This window comes from Ammodytes marinus, assembly GCF_949987685.1.
Source record: "Ammodytes marinus genome assembly, chromosome: 17".
NCBI classification, from domain to species: Eukaryota; Metazoa; Chordata; class Actinopteri; order Uranoscopiformes; family Ammodytidae; genus Ammodytes; species Ammodytes marinus.
Window position 1 is genome coordinate 13,095,215 of NC_137221.1, and position 16,807 is coordinate 13,112,021.

Consider the following 16,807-nt stretch of genomic DNA (forward strand, 5'->3'; position numbering starts at 1 on the left):
GTGTCTGGTCCAAGTTTTCCTAAACCTTTGCCTATATTAGCCTTTTTCTCCTTTCTTTCCCTCTGCCATAGCAAATCCCCCTCCCTTCTTGTTTCCTCTCCATCCTTGCGTCATTGTTTTGAATGGAGCATCCTCCTCCCTGCCCGGCTTGCATTACCTTCTTTTGGAGGAGAACGGGGGAGCGGTGGGGGCTTGTGGAGGCGTGTGATGCACCGACCAATAGCAGCCCGCGTTGGCCGGCGGACCGCACATGTTTACAGGCAGCATTCCGCCGGTAGAAGCTCTGCTCGGAGGGAGACGCTCGCGGACTGGAGTTGACAGTAACCGGATCGGGAGTCACCTACCGGCTGCGTTTACAACGGATTTTTGGCGTCTGCGGAGCGGTGGCAACACGTAGTGTCCGAGCAGAGGGAAATTATTCGACGTTTTTTCCGCCGTTCTTCGAAGTCCGGTTTGTTTCCTCACGTATAAGTCGCCATTTTGCCAAATCGTGTACAAATGTAATTCGCGTTCCTGAAAGAGGCGGCTTGTCCGTGTTTTCTCGCCGCCCCTTTCAGCTCGCAGGGAGCACTGGCGAAAACAAACAGGTCGAACCGAGGAAAATTGGTAGCCGGTTAGATGTGGAGGCTGTTTAGCGGCGAATGAATCGTCCTTACGTTTGCAGGGTTTTGTCAGTTGCTTATTCAAAGTTATCGTCGGTGCTTTTGAGTACGGTGCATTCAGGACGCTGTTCGGAGTGTTTCGTCCTCCCGAGTATGTTGCCGCTTTCTAACATTTTATCAGGGCTGTTGGAGGAGCGCGTAGTCTACCCGCTGCAGTTTTGTGTTTTTCTCGACGTTGTTTTCCCAGTCATAATTCGACGTTTAGTGGTTTAAATTCACCGGTCCCGCCAGCGAGACACTCCTAGACATGCATACGAGGCGTTTGGTGAAGCGGTCGATCCTCGGCAGCCGCGTTTATGCGCCCAGTCCGACGGGGGACGGAGCCCCGGTTACAGGGGTGGTCCAGGCTGTCAACAGAGACGTGTCGTCGGCCGCGGGAGCCCGGCGCAGCGTCTATACCGTGCTCATGCAAGACGGCAGCCTCAAGGAGTTCTCCGAGGAGGAGATAGCCGCCGGATTCAACCACACCGCAGCCAAGGGGCCGCTCAAGTCCAGTCTGAAGGTGTGTATGTGTGTGAGTGCTCGTGCCGGGGTAACCGGCAGGCAGGCAGCAGCGCCGCTTCACTGTTATTGTTGTGCGGTGTTTTGCAGCGTTTATCTTCTTCCTCCACTGTGTCACCAACGCTGCAGCCGCCGCAACTGATAACACATTTAAACAGATTGGGGGGAAACCAGCATTAATAACACCATCCATAATGCACATTTTAACCGAGTATTGCATCAAATAACGGACTGTCTTTGCATTTTGACGACATGAGATGCATGGGACAAAGGGCTTGATAGGGCCTGCGCAATGTTTATATGGGGTTGTGGGCGGGTGAAGCCGAGGCAAACAAACACGCTCTGACTGCAGCGTTTTGGACTAATGTAAAGAGCCGGTCCAAATTTTATTTATTTTTTGCACGGAGGTTTATGATTTTTACATCACATATGTGGCAGGTAAATGGTGTGCATCCTGCACGTAATTGCACATTTGTACTCAAAGAACGTGTTGTACTTTTGGACATTTCCATTGGAAAGAGGATGCAGCTTGTCGCTCAGTTGAATGTCATATGGCTTCATGTGAACTCGTTCTGCACAACAAGGCTGTTATTGTCTTACAACGGTCCAAAATAGAAAGCGTGGCATTAGAGGCAGAAAATGAACTTTTCGATAATGTCCAAATTTGTTGTCGTGATATGGGCCTAATTAACAGTAATCCAACATTTGCCTCCATCATCCATGATATCCAACTTGTATACTTTGGTGTCACATTGCCTCAGATAAAGGTTGTCTCAGAAAAGCAGCATTGCCTCAGAAAAGCAAATCCAGCTATGGATGTAAACACTGTTTATGTGTGTGTGTGTGTGTGTGTGTTTGTGTGTGTGTTCTGTCTTTTTTATAGTGAGGGAGTGACATGAGTGGAATGCATGTGACCGAATGATTGCTTGGTTTTTTTATTTATTTTAATTTGGTGTGGTTTAGTGCCTCTTTGCTTTCATGTGTGTTACTGATGAAGTAACTTCCAGGCTGTAATCGTTAAGTCTTATTACTGTTAGTTACCACACACACACACACACACACACACACACACACACACACACACACACACACACACACACACACACACACACACGCTGGACTGCTCACATTTCCTTTATGTATGAATGTCAGATACAGGGAGGGTGTAGATTCAGCTGAAACTCTGAAATACTTGTAAATGCCAAATGAAGACGTACACTATTCTTTAAGAACTTTACACAGTGATGTCAAACCTTTACTGAGACCAATGCATGGGCGATTGCAAAGGTTTTAGAGGGTGGGAAATGCAAAGTTAACTTGGGTTCTCTTGTTTTTGCTCATTGCATATTTTGCTGCACTCACAGAAGCTGTTGCACAATACCGTTACAGTTGCAGGCTGTAGTGGTGCAGCTGGGGCTGAGAGCTTAGTCCTGTGAGCACAATGGTCAAGTTTCTTTCAGCGCTCTATTCCACTGAGATCGAAAACAAGCCATAAAATGAGGAGGAGGGGTCTGTTCTGTTTTGTGTGTGTGTGTGTGTGTGTGTGTGTGTGTGTGTGTGTGTGTGTGTGTGTGTGTGTGTGTGTGTGTGTGTGTGTGTGTGTGTGTGTGTGTGTGTGTGTGTGTGTGTGTGTGTGTGTGTGTGTGTGTGTGTGTGTGTGTGTGTGTGTGTGTGTGTGTGTGTGTGTGTGTGTGTGTGTGTGTGTGGATTCCCATGTGCATCTGTGTGTTGCTGTTTTTGTGTGCCTAGGTCTGTAATAAAGCATGGACGTGCTCCTGTGTGTATGTGTGTGTTTGAACGTTTAATGAGTTAGAGCTGGCTACTTAAAACATTTTAGAGTGGGGGTTGTTTGTAAGGGCATGCCGCCCCCTTTGAGCAGCAGCTGTACAGCCAACAAAGCGGGCACCCCCAGGTTGGCAAAGGGTGGCATGCACCAAAGAATCTGGATGCTTGGCACTTTGCCCAGAATGGCAAACGAGAACCCGCGTTCTGAAGGGGGGTAGTAGTAGTAGTAGTAGGGGGTTGGATAGCACTTGTTGACTCATTGGTATGTGTGTGTTGTTGTGTGAGCAATGTTGCACAGATCTCTTGCTGCTCCCAAAGAGGCGTTACTTGTTTTTTGTTTTGCCAGGACATTATTGTTTGTGTTGATGGTATACGTCGACGTGGGAGTGAATGAAGCCAGCTTGTTGACAGCAGCTGAGTGACTCTTTGTTCTGAAGCGCTGAGTCCAGACTGGGCCCCTGATTGGTTGACTGAGCAGCGTCAGCATGAAGCACAGTGACCACAGGGTCAAGTCTGCTACTGCTGCTGGTGATATTATGTGTTAGGGTAAAGGAGATGTATGTGTTAATGTATGTGGTGGAGTGCTTACATACAAACATGTCCATCTGTGCAGTAGAAAGAGACCAGGTTAAAGATGAATTATAGAAAAATGTTGTTGTGATTTTTCTGAGCAGTGTTGCATGTGTTAATTGTGATCTAATTTCCCGTAAAGTACCCACCTGTAGTAGCACCTGGCCTGTTTTGAACAAGTCGTTGTGCCAAGCATTGATCACAGGCAAATTTTGTTTTAGCACCAACAATCAGATGAAAAAATCTATTTATTTATGTATTTATTTGTATGTCAAATTTAAACTAACTACTTTATAAAGAAATGTATCTACACCAATGTAGCTCGTATTTAGAGAGATCTAACATTAGTACATTACTAATGTCTACAGTACATTAGCTTTGTGTAGTTTGGGCAACTAATGGAATAGATGTTAGTTACTGATTAGCTACAACTGCAACTGTTATGTAAGTTTAGGTTAAAATTGCAGCTCTTGTGATTTAAAAATGTAACTTGATTACATTATAAAAAATAACTGTTCTCAGCCCGACACTAAATTATATGTTCTGTTAAAAAATCTATTGGGTCAGTGCAGTGTGAGACCCTCGATTAATCATTAACATTCTTGATCCAGATCATAGTCACCACCACTAGATGTGACGCCAATACAAATACTTCCGAGCAACAAAGAACCACTGTGCTAAAAGACACTGCTGTATGGGATTTAATTTATGGTCTGTGTCTGCTTGCTTTATTGTGACCTTTGACCCATAAAGGTTGAGGAATCTCTACGCTTGACAAACTGCTGAAATGCAAGAACGGTTATGAGTTTCTCTGCGAGTGTTTGTGAGTGGAAGAGAGAAGGAATACGAGGTAACGAGAGGGGGTGGGGGGGCTGTGAGGGGCACTTAGGTTTTTTTTCTTCGCACACACACACACACACACACACACACACACACACACACACACACACACACACACCAGCATTTACACATGCAACTCAAATTTCACAACCGATTTGGCATGCTTCACTATTTCCTGGCTCCGTATTATGCCATCATTCATAAGCCTGGCGAAAATAAGAAATTGCTGTTGGTTTTATCCAAGTACACATACACAACACCTAATCTTCCCCGAGCCGGTGTGTAATCCATCGTGTTGTTTTACTCAAGTCTGTGTTTTGCACACCGCTGACTGTTGGTGTGACCATGCCTCTTTCATGAGCGCTACTGGATACTCATTTATCATGTTTTTTTTACCTCATTAATTTAAGTACATTTTTCTTTTAGTGCTTGTGTGTGTGAATGATAGGGTGGCATTGTGCCTATTCCACAGTCAAGCCTAATAATCGTGTTACAGTGCTTTGAGATAACTATCTAAATCACACACACATGCACATTGCACACACAATACAATTCACATACACAAACACACTGGCCTGAATGTCATGTGTGTTTTTCTCAGTGCATGTTGTTCCTAAGAGCCTGATGGCTTAAGTTACCTACGTGTGTGTGTGTGTGTGTGTGTGTGTGTGTGTGTGTGTGTGTGTGTGTGTGTGTGTGTGTGTGTGTGTGTGTGTGTGTGTGTGTGTGTGTGTGTGTGTGTGTGTGTGTGTGTGTGTGTGTGTGTGTGTGTGTGTGTGTGTGTGTGTGTGTGTGTGTGTGTGTGTGTGTGTGTGTGTGTGTGTGTGTGTGTGTGTGTGTGTGTGTGTGTGTGTGTGTGTGTGTGTGTGTGTGTGTGTGCTTTTTTCCCAAAGGTTGTGCTGGGAGAAATGCTTTTCTTTTGTGATTGTGTCAGTGAGTAGTTTGTTATTGTGAAGTGTGGCCCTGGGGAATGTTTTCATACAGGTTGGAATTTGTTTGTGTGTTGTTTATTTGTGTGTTTGGTTTTCACGGCAGCAGAGCGGTCTCTGTGTGTGTGTACTTTGTGGACGGAACACTCTAAGACACTGACAGGTTCTGCTTCCCCCACTACTTGTATGCAACTTGACCTTAAACCAACAATACGTCTTCACTAATAGCTTAGGATATATAATATGCTGCACACACACACACACACACAACAACTCACCCGCTGTACTTCCTTTTGACTTAGTGTCATCAAGTTGAGCTTAAACATCCCACAGATCTTTCTTTCATCCAAAAATAAGAATTCTATTGAGAAGTCTGATTTTTCTTTTCAGGTTATCAATACATTTTATAAAAAAAAGAGAATTATAGGATTATGTATTCTGCTTTTTAAATTAATGTTCCTGTTCATATAAAGTGTTTCTCATTAAAATACATTGTGTGTGTATACTCCAGGTCTAACATTTTTTTAAATGCCTTTCCTTCTGCTTGCAAAAGTTTTTTTTTAAAGGTGCACTGAGTAACTTTCAGTTTGTGTTAATTCTTGCACCCCCTTTAGACAAAAGCGATAGTGTTTTTACTACGCCAGCTGTAGTTCCTGGGTGAGCGTACCCATGACAAAGGCATTAAGAAAAACTATATAAAAATAGCGTTCTCTGCACTGATGGTCTCGTTTGCTGTTACATGTGATTTATGATCATCGGAGGAAAAATTAGACTGTTTCAGAAATATTTCAAAGTTCCTCGTCGCACCTTTAAGTTCAGGGTTCAATGACTGAGCTTGCCGTCTTCTTCTATGCCTTGCCTTTGTTGGCGCAACACTTAAGTCACAAAGTGCATAGTTTGGTGTTTGGTCTAAACTTAACACTGTTTTTGTACATGAGAAGGCAGTTTTAGTAGAATTGTCCACAGTATCTTGCGGTTTCCGGTTTAAGAACCTTATATCTCCAAAAATGTCTACAAGAGCATAGAAAAACAGCCTTATTTCATAACTGACCACTGGGCATTTTTGAGTTTGTCCACTCTGCTTTAAAAAGCTTTTCATTGTTGTTTTTATTTTTTAGTTAAAGAGACTGGAAACAATAGTAGACCCATGTACCTCGTCATTTGACATATAAACATGAAAGTCTTTCAAATTTGAGTTTTTGAGTTTTCGTCAGCCAGATTGAAAGCCCAGACCCAAACCGAAATGATATTAATTTTCTTCCTACATAATTGTTTCCATGCAATTTTTAAATAGGCACTATCGGCATGTCACATATACAAGTCCACCCTGGGGGTAATCACACTGGGTTTTGATAGAGGAGACTTGTCTCTTGCTTCGCACAACTTTGCTATGGCTAGATTTCAGGGAAATCAACGAAGTTTAATCATATATGGCCGCCTTTCCTTGACTATATCACAGTACTGGAGGGACCTACTTGACACATCAACTACCTTTTTATTTTCAGTTTGACATTTGCCACAGAAACCTGTATAGTAGAGTACGCCATGTTTGTTGTTTATTTTATTTTATCTTTTATTTTTGTATTCTTTTTTTCAGTTTTTTTGTTCATAAAAAAAAATCTACAAATAAAGTATTTTAAAAAACATTTCTTATGGCTTCTTCCTATACCAGCACAGTTACTTCCTTACTTCCTTGCATACATAGTTCTCTCATCGAGCAACATTGACTCAATCTTCTTTTGCATCCCTCTCCAGCAGAGCTCCAGTAACGGAGACAGCCATAAGGTGGAAGGAGGCTCCCTCAGCCCCGAGGCTCTGGAGGAGCTGAGGCTGGTGGAAGGCAAGCGCGCCGGACGGGACCCCGACACACGATCTGTGTCCCTGCTAGAACAGAAACGCAAAGTGGTGTCCTCCAGCATCGACGTCCCTCATGCCAGGTGTGTGTGTGTGTGTGTGTGTGTGTGTGTGCGTGCGCGTTTGAGAGTCTGAGTCCTGGAGGGAGTTGGGCTTGGGTTCATACATGCAAAGTTCACCGAAGGTTTATGACACGGATATGTCATCTCATATTAGGACAGAGATAAATAAAAAATAAAGAACATAGTAAACTGCATCAGTTTACCCTCTTGCATGTCCTTCCTGCTTTTTCCACAAAGACAGTATGGAGGACTAAGACAGTTGGACTTAAAGTAGCCAAGATCCATAAAAAGAAATATGCTTGTTATTTGTGTGGGAGAACAAACGGCTATTGTTTCCATGTCTCATTGAATGTGGGGGTACGTAAGCCATCTGATCCTGCAGAATGTAGCACAGATCCCCACACAACTGAAAAACCTGATTATGTGATGATGCCTGAGCTGTTTCCTCACACATATCACAAACACGCACACACACAAACACACACATACACACACACACACACACACACACACACACACACACACACACACACACACACACACACACACACACACACACACACACACACACACACACACACACACACACACACACACACACACACACACACACATACATACACACAGTCACACACACAAATATAAGCATAATCCACCGCTGTAGCTGGTCCACAGCCGGGGCAGTTAAATATTAACAGGGCAAGGCAGTAAAGAGTCATCTAATAAAGAAACAAACAATCTTTCACTATTAAATGCGAACCACTAATACCTTTGAGAGCTCCTCACTGTTATCCAACATCACTCCCCATTACTTCTCCTTGTGCTGCCGCTGGGAGAGTCCAATCGATCGCAACTCGCTGAGAAGTACAGTAAAAAGTCGCCCATTTGAGCAGCTTTATCACCTCGTCCCGAGCCCTGCTTTAAATGTAATAGTTATTTAGCTGATGAATCATTGATTCGGTTCTCTCTTCTTGTCCATTAGGAGGGAAAATCTCTTTTTAAAATTCAATCCATCTCATGGATGCAGACAAAGGTTTTACACCAGTCCCTCTATAATTACCTCCTTGCATAGGGGATTGCCATAATATTGATATTTGCAATGTATGGTTATTGTGGAATGGCTTATTGATCAGTTCACCGCCCTTGCACGAGTTCAGGTCGTTGCCTCGTCTCAGGGATGATGGCTATATAAAGCAAGTTCCTGATTATCCTTCTGATGTCATCAACGGACAGCAGGACAGCCATTTGTAATGTCTTATAAACCTAAATGTAGCCTCAGCTAAGCATATTTCCTGTCATCAACGTGGGCAGACACACCACAAAACTTCAGTAACACACCAAAGTTATCTCCTTTGCCAAAATTCCAACCGGGAATGTGTCAGAGTAAGTAGTGTGTTTATTTTGACTATCTATCTATATGTCATCTTTTGAAGCAATACATAAGTGGAAAAAACTAGAGACAAAGGTTAGTTGTTTGAGGGGTCACCTTGCATCTGCACATCAGTTGGATAAGAAAATATCCCAAACATATTTAGAGTTTAGGCATTTTCGTGCGTTTCAATAATGTGCTCAGCTGGCACAAGCTGCTATGGTGTGTCTATGTTTGAGTGTTTCCTATGCATAACTTCTGTTCCTGTTTGTTTGTTTATTGTGTTAGTTGATAAGTGTTCCCCCAATTAAGTTTCATCAACTGAAATTAAAAAATAAGTCTTGAGTCAGGAGTTAGACTTACCTTGTATTACATGTGTCTTGCTCTGAAATACCCCCATAGTTAAAGCGCAGCCCGTTCATCCCGTCTTAACATCATAAGCTCTTTTTGTGTGTTAATGAAAAGTCCAATGTCTTGGACACTTGACACCTAATTATTTTGTGTGTTGCACTTCAAAGCCCGGTACTTCTAAAACAATCCAATGATCTATTGTGCTTGTCAAGTGCAAAATCAAACCTTCAAAAAAAATCATATTTCTTATAAAGTACTCTTTAACACATAATCAAGAACATGTAAAGTTCATTCTTAGGAGCATGTATGAGCCTGATGCATGCTTTCTCAGACATCCCTACAGTGACCTCTTCAGTGCTATCACAGCAGCACCATTATTGCTTTAAGATTAAGATCCATGGCTCTCATCCTCGGCACACCTGCGACCGATTTTTTTTAAATCCCTGCTCCGGCGCCGGGGGACGAAATGGTGTCGCCAACCCACCACGAAGTAACGTTCATCTGTAATGGAGAAAATTGGCGGCTCGGAGGCATGGAGGAAAAAAGAGACAAGGGAGTAACAAGGAAAAAAAGGCTGAAAATAATATATGTATGTGTTGAGAGGAGGACAAGAGGGCAAAGGAGATGGAGAGAGCACATGTATGTTATGGTCGGTATAGCTGTGAGCCTAACAGCAAAATAGAGAAAGAGGGAGCGAGCGCCTGAGGATTTTCTTCCAAACCCTCTAGACAAGTCTGACCTTGAGGTTGTTAATTGCACTCTCAAAAGTTCCCCCTCTCCCAGCTGGTGATTTACCAAGAAGACGGCTGGCTAGTTCCATGGCTCTCCAGGTCCCTTGTAACCCAGATAGAATAGGTTTTTTTCCTACCTCACCGGGAGTCACTGAAGTACCCCCAATGTCTCGTCTTGCAATCATTGGGAAATAAGAGAAAAAAATGACTGTGCCATATAAATGTCAGACCTCGGGCTTTCTGTGTTCGCTACCTTTTTATGATTCTGTCATTCGCTCTCATTACTTTATTGAGTATATAGCCTCACTCCTCAATCGTAATTTGTTTACAGCACATTTACTTCGGTGGCATTTTGTCAGATCTTGCAAAAAAAATAAAAATCAATAGGTGTCATTCCATGATTGACCTATTTACTGCATTGCCCCCAACTCCCAAATGCCCAAAGAAATGGTTTCCTTTTTTTTATATAAATGTGACGTGTGCTCAAAATACACAAAAGGCAGTAATTTTTGGCAGTGGCACATCTATGATTTGTTTCTAACCATACTTATGGTCTGATTCTCTCTTTGCTGAATGTTAAGACCCCTCTACACACATTGTCAGACTGTGGTCAGGGCCCTTTCTCCTTCCTCATAAAGCTCATGTTTTCTCCTATGCAGGAAACAGTCAATTGTAACTAGAGCTGGCGGGGGCAGACCAGTGGAAACCAATGGCTTGGCTTTTGACAAATGGCATACTGCAGACTAATTGCTAGCAGGGGAAGCGAAGTATAACCTTAGTTGAAGGGGAAATCAAAGGAGGGGCTCAGCTTATTATTGCAAAACCCCAAAAACAACAGATCTGATGGTTAAAAACTTCTCTTCTCTCGGACTGCCCACTGCTAGCCCTCTCTTTCCTACTATGAACAGAGGTTACTCATGTTTCCAAAAGTAACTGGACCCCTTGTTGTCCCTCTCTGATGGTGTCATTTCTTCTTTTTTTTTGCCAACACAATGAAGTTGAACCCGTTTAATCAGATTTTATGTTTACTGATGACCATCCCACTTAGCTGTTAATTAAGGCAAGGAAGCCGATATATAGGGCTGGGTGGGGCTGACTTTGAAAAACACAATTTGTATTCGATGCCAAGAACGCAACCGTTTGTTATTGTTGATGATCATTTGTATTGTTGATCAGTGTGTGTTTTGCAGAACACCCAGTTGACTGTGCAAGAGCCAACCATGTGTTCCACACTCTGAGCCTGGTGCATCAGCCAACTCAGACATGGAGTGGAGCCAAAGAAAAAAAAAGAGAGGCCCAGAAGGACTGTCAAATTATCGTTTTTCTTTTGATAAAGTGGCCACGGCTTTATAATCGGCCTGTTTTTCCCGGCTTTCGCTAGAGGTTTTGTTTGTCGTCACGGTCATGGTTACCTTTAGGGAACACCGACTTACTGTTACAATTTTATTACTGCCTTTTGCACAATGTGTTTGTGTTTGTGGCGACGGGAGGACATTTGAATTTGGCAAATGAGAGAAAGCAGGGGAGGACGGGGGCGTGTGCATAATAGCAGTGTGGGTTCTCCAGAGAGTGAGAGGAAAAGAGACGGAGAGATGCTCGGCGTTTGCCAAAGAAAGCAATTTTTTCCTGGTTTGGATGCCAGTGGAGTTCAGAAACCACGTGAAAATCCATTACCATGTGAAAAGACGGCTCTCGTGATCTCTCTCTCTCTGTCTCTCTCTCTCTCTCTGTCTCATTCACCGTCTCGCTCTCACAGACTCAATGTGCTGTTATCTGATTGAACACTTGAGGTTTTCCCTCAACAACTTAACTTGACCAAAACAAGTGTTTTGAGTCAAATAGTCTGTTAAACCTATCAGATTGGCCCAACTACACACACATCTAAAAATATCAAACAAATGTGCTCTTATGTATATACACAAGGATATTGCTCAACATGTGTAATAGAGGGTTCTTGTTTTCGAGCCACAGCAATGGTTTCCAAAATTCCAAGCGTTATGTGAATTGTCATAATAACAGCTTTAGCAGGCCGTGTTTTGTGAAAGAAATCTATTTTTTCCCTGGATTCTTTAAAGCAAAAAGGCCAACACATTGCTTTTAAACAAAAAGAAGACCAGGATTATGGATTTATTTATAGCACCTTGCAAATATATAAAGTCAACCATTAGTGAAAGCTAACAAGATAATAAAAAAATAATTATAGACAGGACTTGTGTTTTAAAAAGGGATTTAAGTAGATGTACAGATTCAGGCCGTATGGGCTCATCATGACACCAGGTTGTTGTTTCATTGTGGATGGAGCCCCGATGGGAAAAACGCCTGATCTTCGTTTTTTTTATCTCAGCTTTGCAAAAGCCAGCAGGGACCAACTTGTGTTCTTGAGTCACTGGCTTATATGAGGTTAGAAGGGCTTTGGTCATATCTTGGTACGCAGGTGCATCCATGTTTTAAAAGGGATCGGCAAAATCCTAAAATCAATCCTGGGGAGTATCAAATAACACCGTAAAAACATTCTCAGATTAGAGCAACATGATCTCATTTTAGTCGGGGTTACACATTAACTATCGTGTGCACCGTCGTAATATCAGATCCAACCTCCCACTTTCCATCTGTACTGTCTAACCCGGTATAATAGGGGGAAATGAGATCTTCTCTGTGGCGAAGAAGAATAAATGCACAGGGGAGAACCAGACGAGACAAAAGTACCTTGTGCAGCGTAGATTGTCATTGCCATTTTATTTCATTAGGGATTTTTTCTGGCGGGTAGAATCTTATTAAACAGAGTCCTGTGTGAATAACTTAAATATCAGTGTTGGCTGATTCTCTCCATCTCTACTGGGCTTGAACTGGATTCACTAGCGTTTGCTTAGTTTGAACCCCTCGAAAAGCGCCTCGGCCGATTGTACTGAATCTCTTATTTGAGATACAATAGTCAAGTATTCATGGGTCCACACACCACCCTGCTATTAACTCTGCTTCAGATGTATTGTACATATGCACATAGACTAATCAAAGGCAAAGCCCCTCATTCTTTGTCAATAACAGTGGCACACATGGTGGGAGCTGCATTGAGTTGGTCTGCTGCACTGCTGGCTCATCCGGCCAGAAAAACGACCACCTGTGATGCCGCAGTGAGTGGAATTGCAAGTTTAAATATATATGCAAATTGGCTCTTTAATTAATCCTGCTGAATATCAGTAGGGGAATGATTAACCATGGATTAGTATAGTTGTTCGGCCCAAATTCACTGCGATCTCCTGCCAAAGCACAGGACCAATGGCAAACATGTGTAGGCAATGTGTATGTTGTGATCACAATCCAGGATTAAAATTCACGTTACCATAAAGGATTTCAGAGCTACTCGCAGGTTCATTGGCTTAAATCTGCATGCTAACAACTATATTTTGTTAGGCTTCATGCATACACTTTTAAATGACAGTGTCTGCATTTTATCTCAATTTGACACTGTCAAAAAGCCATACACATGCTATTAGTGTGGAATTGACTCATCATGTGTAACATTCATTTTGAAGCCATCAGCACAACAATCTATTTGCAGTTATTGATGTGGTAAATAAACATAACGCTGCTCCTTTGTTTGAACACTGTATGGCTGTCAAGGGAGTGTGACAAAATGTGTTTGTTTGACAGCTACCCAAGTTATGAATTAACCGATGAATCAATCTCTAAAGCCTCACAGAAAATGTCACTATTATGCTAATTTGTCCTACATCGCTGTTGTTGTATATGTACTGCGGTTTTGTGTTCAATCATTTCCTGTCTGCTTTCCATAAAGCATAGTGCAGGGCCTCAAAACCAATGTTGCTTCTTCTGCTTCAGTCTAATCCATAGTGCCCAGCTTTAATGGACTGATGGCACAGAGGGCTACAGCAAAAAGAAAAGCCCTAATTGATTATATCGACCAACGTGCATTATGGTCATCTTCTACGCTATGTATGAGATGGGACTAATTGAAGGCGGTGTCAAGTGTCACACATTGTGTCCAAACAGGGCCACTAATGAGGGTTTGAAATAAGTGTTTCTTCCACTGAACATCCATTCTATTACTGTTAAGTCACAGTTATTGTTACTAGCTTAACTGGGCGGTTAAATCTGTAGATTCTGTGTTAAAAATCAGCTATTAATATTACATGAAATGAGAATAACATTTACAAAGTTCAGTTTGTGCATTGAAATTGGAACACCTGGAAAACGCCAAAGTTTGTGTTGTACCAGCATACAGAATGAACCACATCACGAACCGTGATATGTTTGTATTGAGGCTATTTGAAATTCTGAACTCTGAAAATATTTAGAAAATGTGTTAGGGCATGACTATATTGTATATTTATTGTGTTCATGTGCTGACAGAACTGTATACAGATTATTGTTTATGATTATTGGGTTTATTTGATTAGATTAGTTTTGTGTGCTAAATTAAAGTCAAACTTTCTTTCCCATAAAGCAGCAGTGACTTTGTGTTTAAGATATGAGTAGTTTTTAAAAATGTGATAATCATCTAATGACCAAAAAAAGTTTTTAGTTTTTGCTTTGAAGGGATTATCTGTACAATAAATAACAAAACATCTTCGAACAAAAAAAAAGGAATAAAAAAAATTCATTATTATTATAATAATAATATAATATTAATATAACTGTGCAAAATGTGAAGTTTGGGCCAACAACATTGTGTGATTCAACGGACGAGGCGGCGACATGCTTCTCAAGTCTATCCTATTAAAAATCAAACCCAGACATACCATCTCCATACACATTATTTCTAATTATGGACATCAATTTTGAAGCTCCATTGACCTGTCTTTTTTTGAATTATCGATATCATATTTGTCAGGCTGACAGGCTTTATTAATTAAAATGGAGATGTACTAATTAAAAGCACGGCATTAGGGTGTCATAAGTATGGCCCTGTTTTAATTTGAGTGTGGCTTATTCATTTTATCAGTGGGTTAGCAGAGTGGGCACTGCACGACAAGGGTGGGTGAAGGTATGGGTGTGTTTGATTGTTTATGTGTCTCGGTATATGCGTGCTATAGCCATCGTTGGATATCACTCTTAACATGCCACTCAAAAGACTGTCAGCACTGCCTGCTTTAAAGACCAGATGTCATAAAGACGTCCTTTCTTTTCTCATGACAGTTTGCATAAGAACATTAATTATTCTTTGCATAATCCAAGGAGATAAATGCAAATTGAATGAGACAACGGAGGCTACAGTTCCCTCCATGAGCTTTTTGCCACATATTTGCAATGTGGGGCCACTTTTATGTACTGTCAGTTCAGTTAATTAAGACGCCGGGTCTTTATTTCCCCCCAAAACAATTTTTTTGTAGCTTCAGTTTCACACGCACATTTTAAAAGGGAACAATGCGATTCCCAATGGGTCTCCCATCATGATAGTCAGTCTTATGGACTATGGGAAATTGCTTTGAAGTACTTTGACTGCAGTTTTGTGTGTGTGTGTGTGTGTGTGTGTGTGATTACATTTAAACCAACTTCTAGTCGCAGGGATGTTATATACACGTGTGTTAGGATACAACAATTTCATGTTATTATTAGCACAGCCTGGCTGTTTTACTCACCAGTGTCATCTCTCTGTGTCTCCTTATGAGTCATCTCAGGTCAGAAGACACAGGTATCGGTGCGTCTTTAACAAACGTTTGGATGTGCAGCAGACAAATCTCACATCTTCCTATGTGTCCTCAAAGTCACTCGGGCAATGTTTTAACCACCTTCGATTCTGTCTAAAGTGCCTGTGTGTTTGTGTAATGAACAATGAGTCACTGATAATGAAAGGACACCAATTACCTGACAATTAGCTGTAATATATGGACAGGGTGTAATGGCCATCCCACTGGATAATTGACCTTGAGTCGTCAAACTGCCCTTGAATGTTGTCAAAAGAACCCATGTAGAAAACAATAAGTGAATGTCAATGAACATCAGGAGGACCCTAGTGCCGTAAAATAAATGTAAAATGCTGTAAAAGTCTGTTAAAGCATATTCCTGTAAATTTCCCCAGGAAAGTGGTGTAATGGCGAACATAAACCATAATTCCTGCACTAGTGTACTTTTCCCAGATGTGGTATGAATCCACCTTCTGCCCCTAACAGATGTAAAATAGATATTTACACCACAGGAAGAGGCTATAATGTGTTTAGTGCAGGTGGCATGTAATTTCACCTCCCAAAAGAGCAAAAAGATCATATCCCACACAAGTGGTGATAATGTGCCTTCTACCAAATGATTCACTGTTAATGTTTTGCCGGTATCATATTTAGCGTGGGGAAAATAAAATCCATTGCTTCGGGAAGTGATAAAGCTATATTAGACGTGCAGCATCTCAACAGTTGGCATTCTCCGAATTTCTCCCCAGTTAAATATCTCACAGATGTCTCCTCAACAACAAAGATACCATATGTTGTGAGGAAGGGAGCTATGAAGTTAATTGAAAGTTAGCCATTTGTTAGTCTTGACATCTAACAGCCATCTGCTGGGGCCGATCTACATATATTGTTTCTAAAATAGGACAACACCAGTAGAATATATCCTTTTACCTCCTAATCCAATAAGAGTGGCTGCATGGTCTTTGGTGTCTCCAATAAGATCTAAAGCAGTGAGTATAGGCAGTAGACCAGAACTGTAAATAACAGAGACACTTCCAAGAGAACATTTAAAAGGTAATCCAGCATCTGTTGCTGTTTCTAGCTCATGCACTTGGCCATAGTATGCATACAGTACAGCCTCACAAAGAGCAAAGCAGATGGCAGCTATTTACCATGTTAGCTTTCCTTAAGTTTGTGCTGTGTAGGAGAAGGCTAACGTGTGTAGCATAATATTTTAAAAAAATCCTCCTTCGACAATCATTTGATGCCTGATGTAGTTGTTTTCCCACATACTATTCTCAATTTAGCATTTCTGTTAACGCCCTATCATTATTGTTTCTTAAGTTCTTGTGACTTTTCCCCTCAGAAATCATTGTGACATTTTAAAGCTTTGAGATTCATAAACCGTTTGTGGTGGCTTAAATTGTCAAACTTTAAATGGTGGACCCCAGCTGCTTCCTCAACGTTACCAGTCTTAATTGGCCCTTGCTGCAACCCGCCCAACCTTTCAAATAAGATGAAGCTTCAGT

The 16,807-nt window shown here is 41.8% G+C and overlaps 1 protein-coding gene across 1 annotated transcript in view; it reads left to right on the plus strand.

Moving 5' to 3' along the window:
* Positions 1 to 909: 909 nt before the first annotated feature.
* znf704 (zinc finger protein 704) overlaps positions 910 to 16,807 on the plus strand; it is a gene marked incomplete at its 5' end in the record, with an annotated part of 44,566 nt that continues 28,668 nt past the window's right edge. The window contains 2 exons of the mRNA XM_080045082.1: positions 910 to 1,164; positions 7,043 to 7,224. Of these exons, the coding sequence (XP_079901208.1) occupies positions 910 to 1,164; positions 7,043 to 7,224 (437 nt within the window). The remainder of the gene's footprint in view (positions 1,165 to 7,042; positions 7,225 to 16,807) is intronic.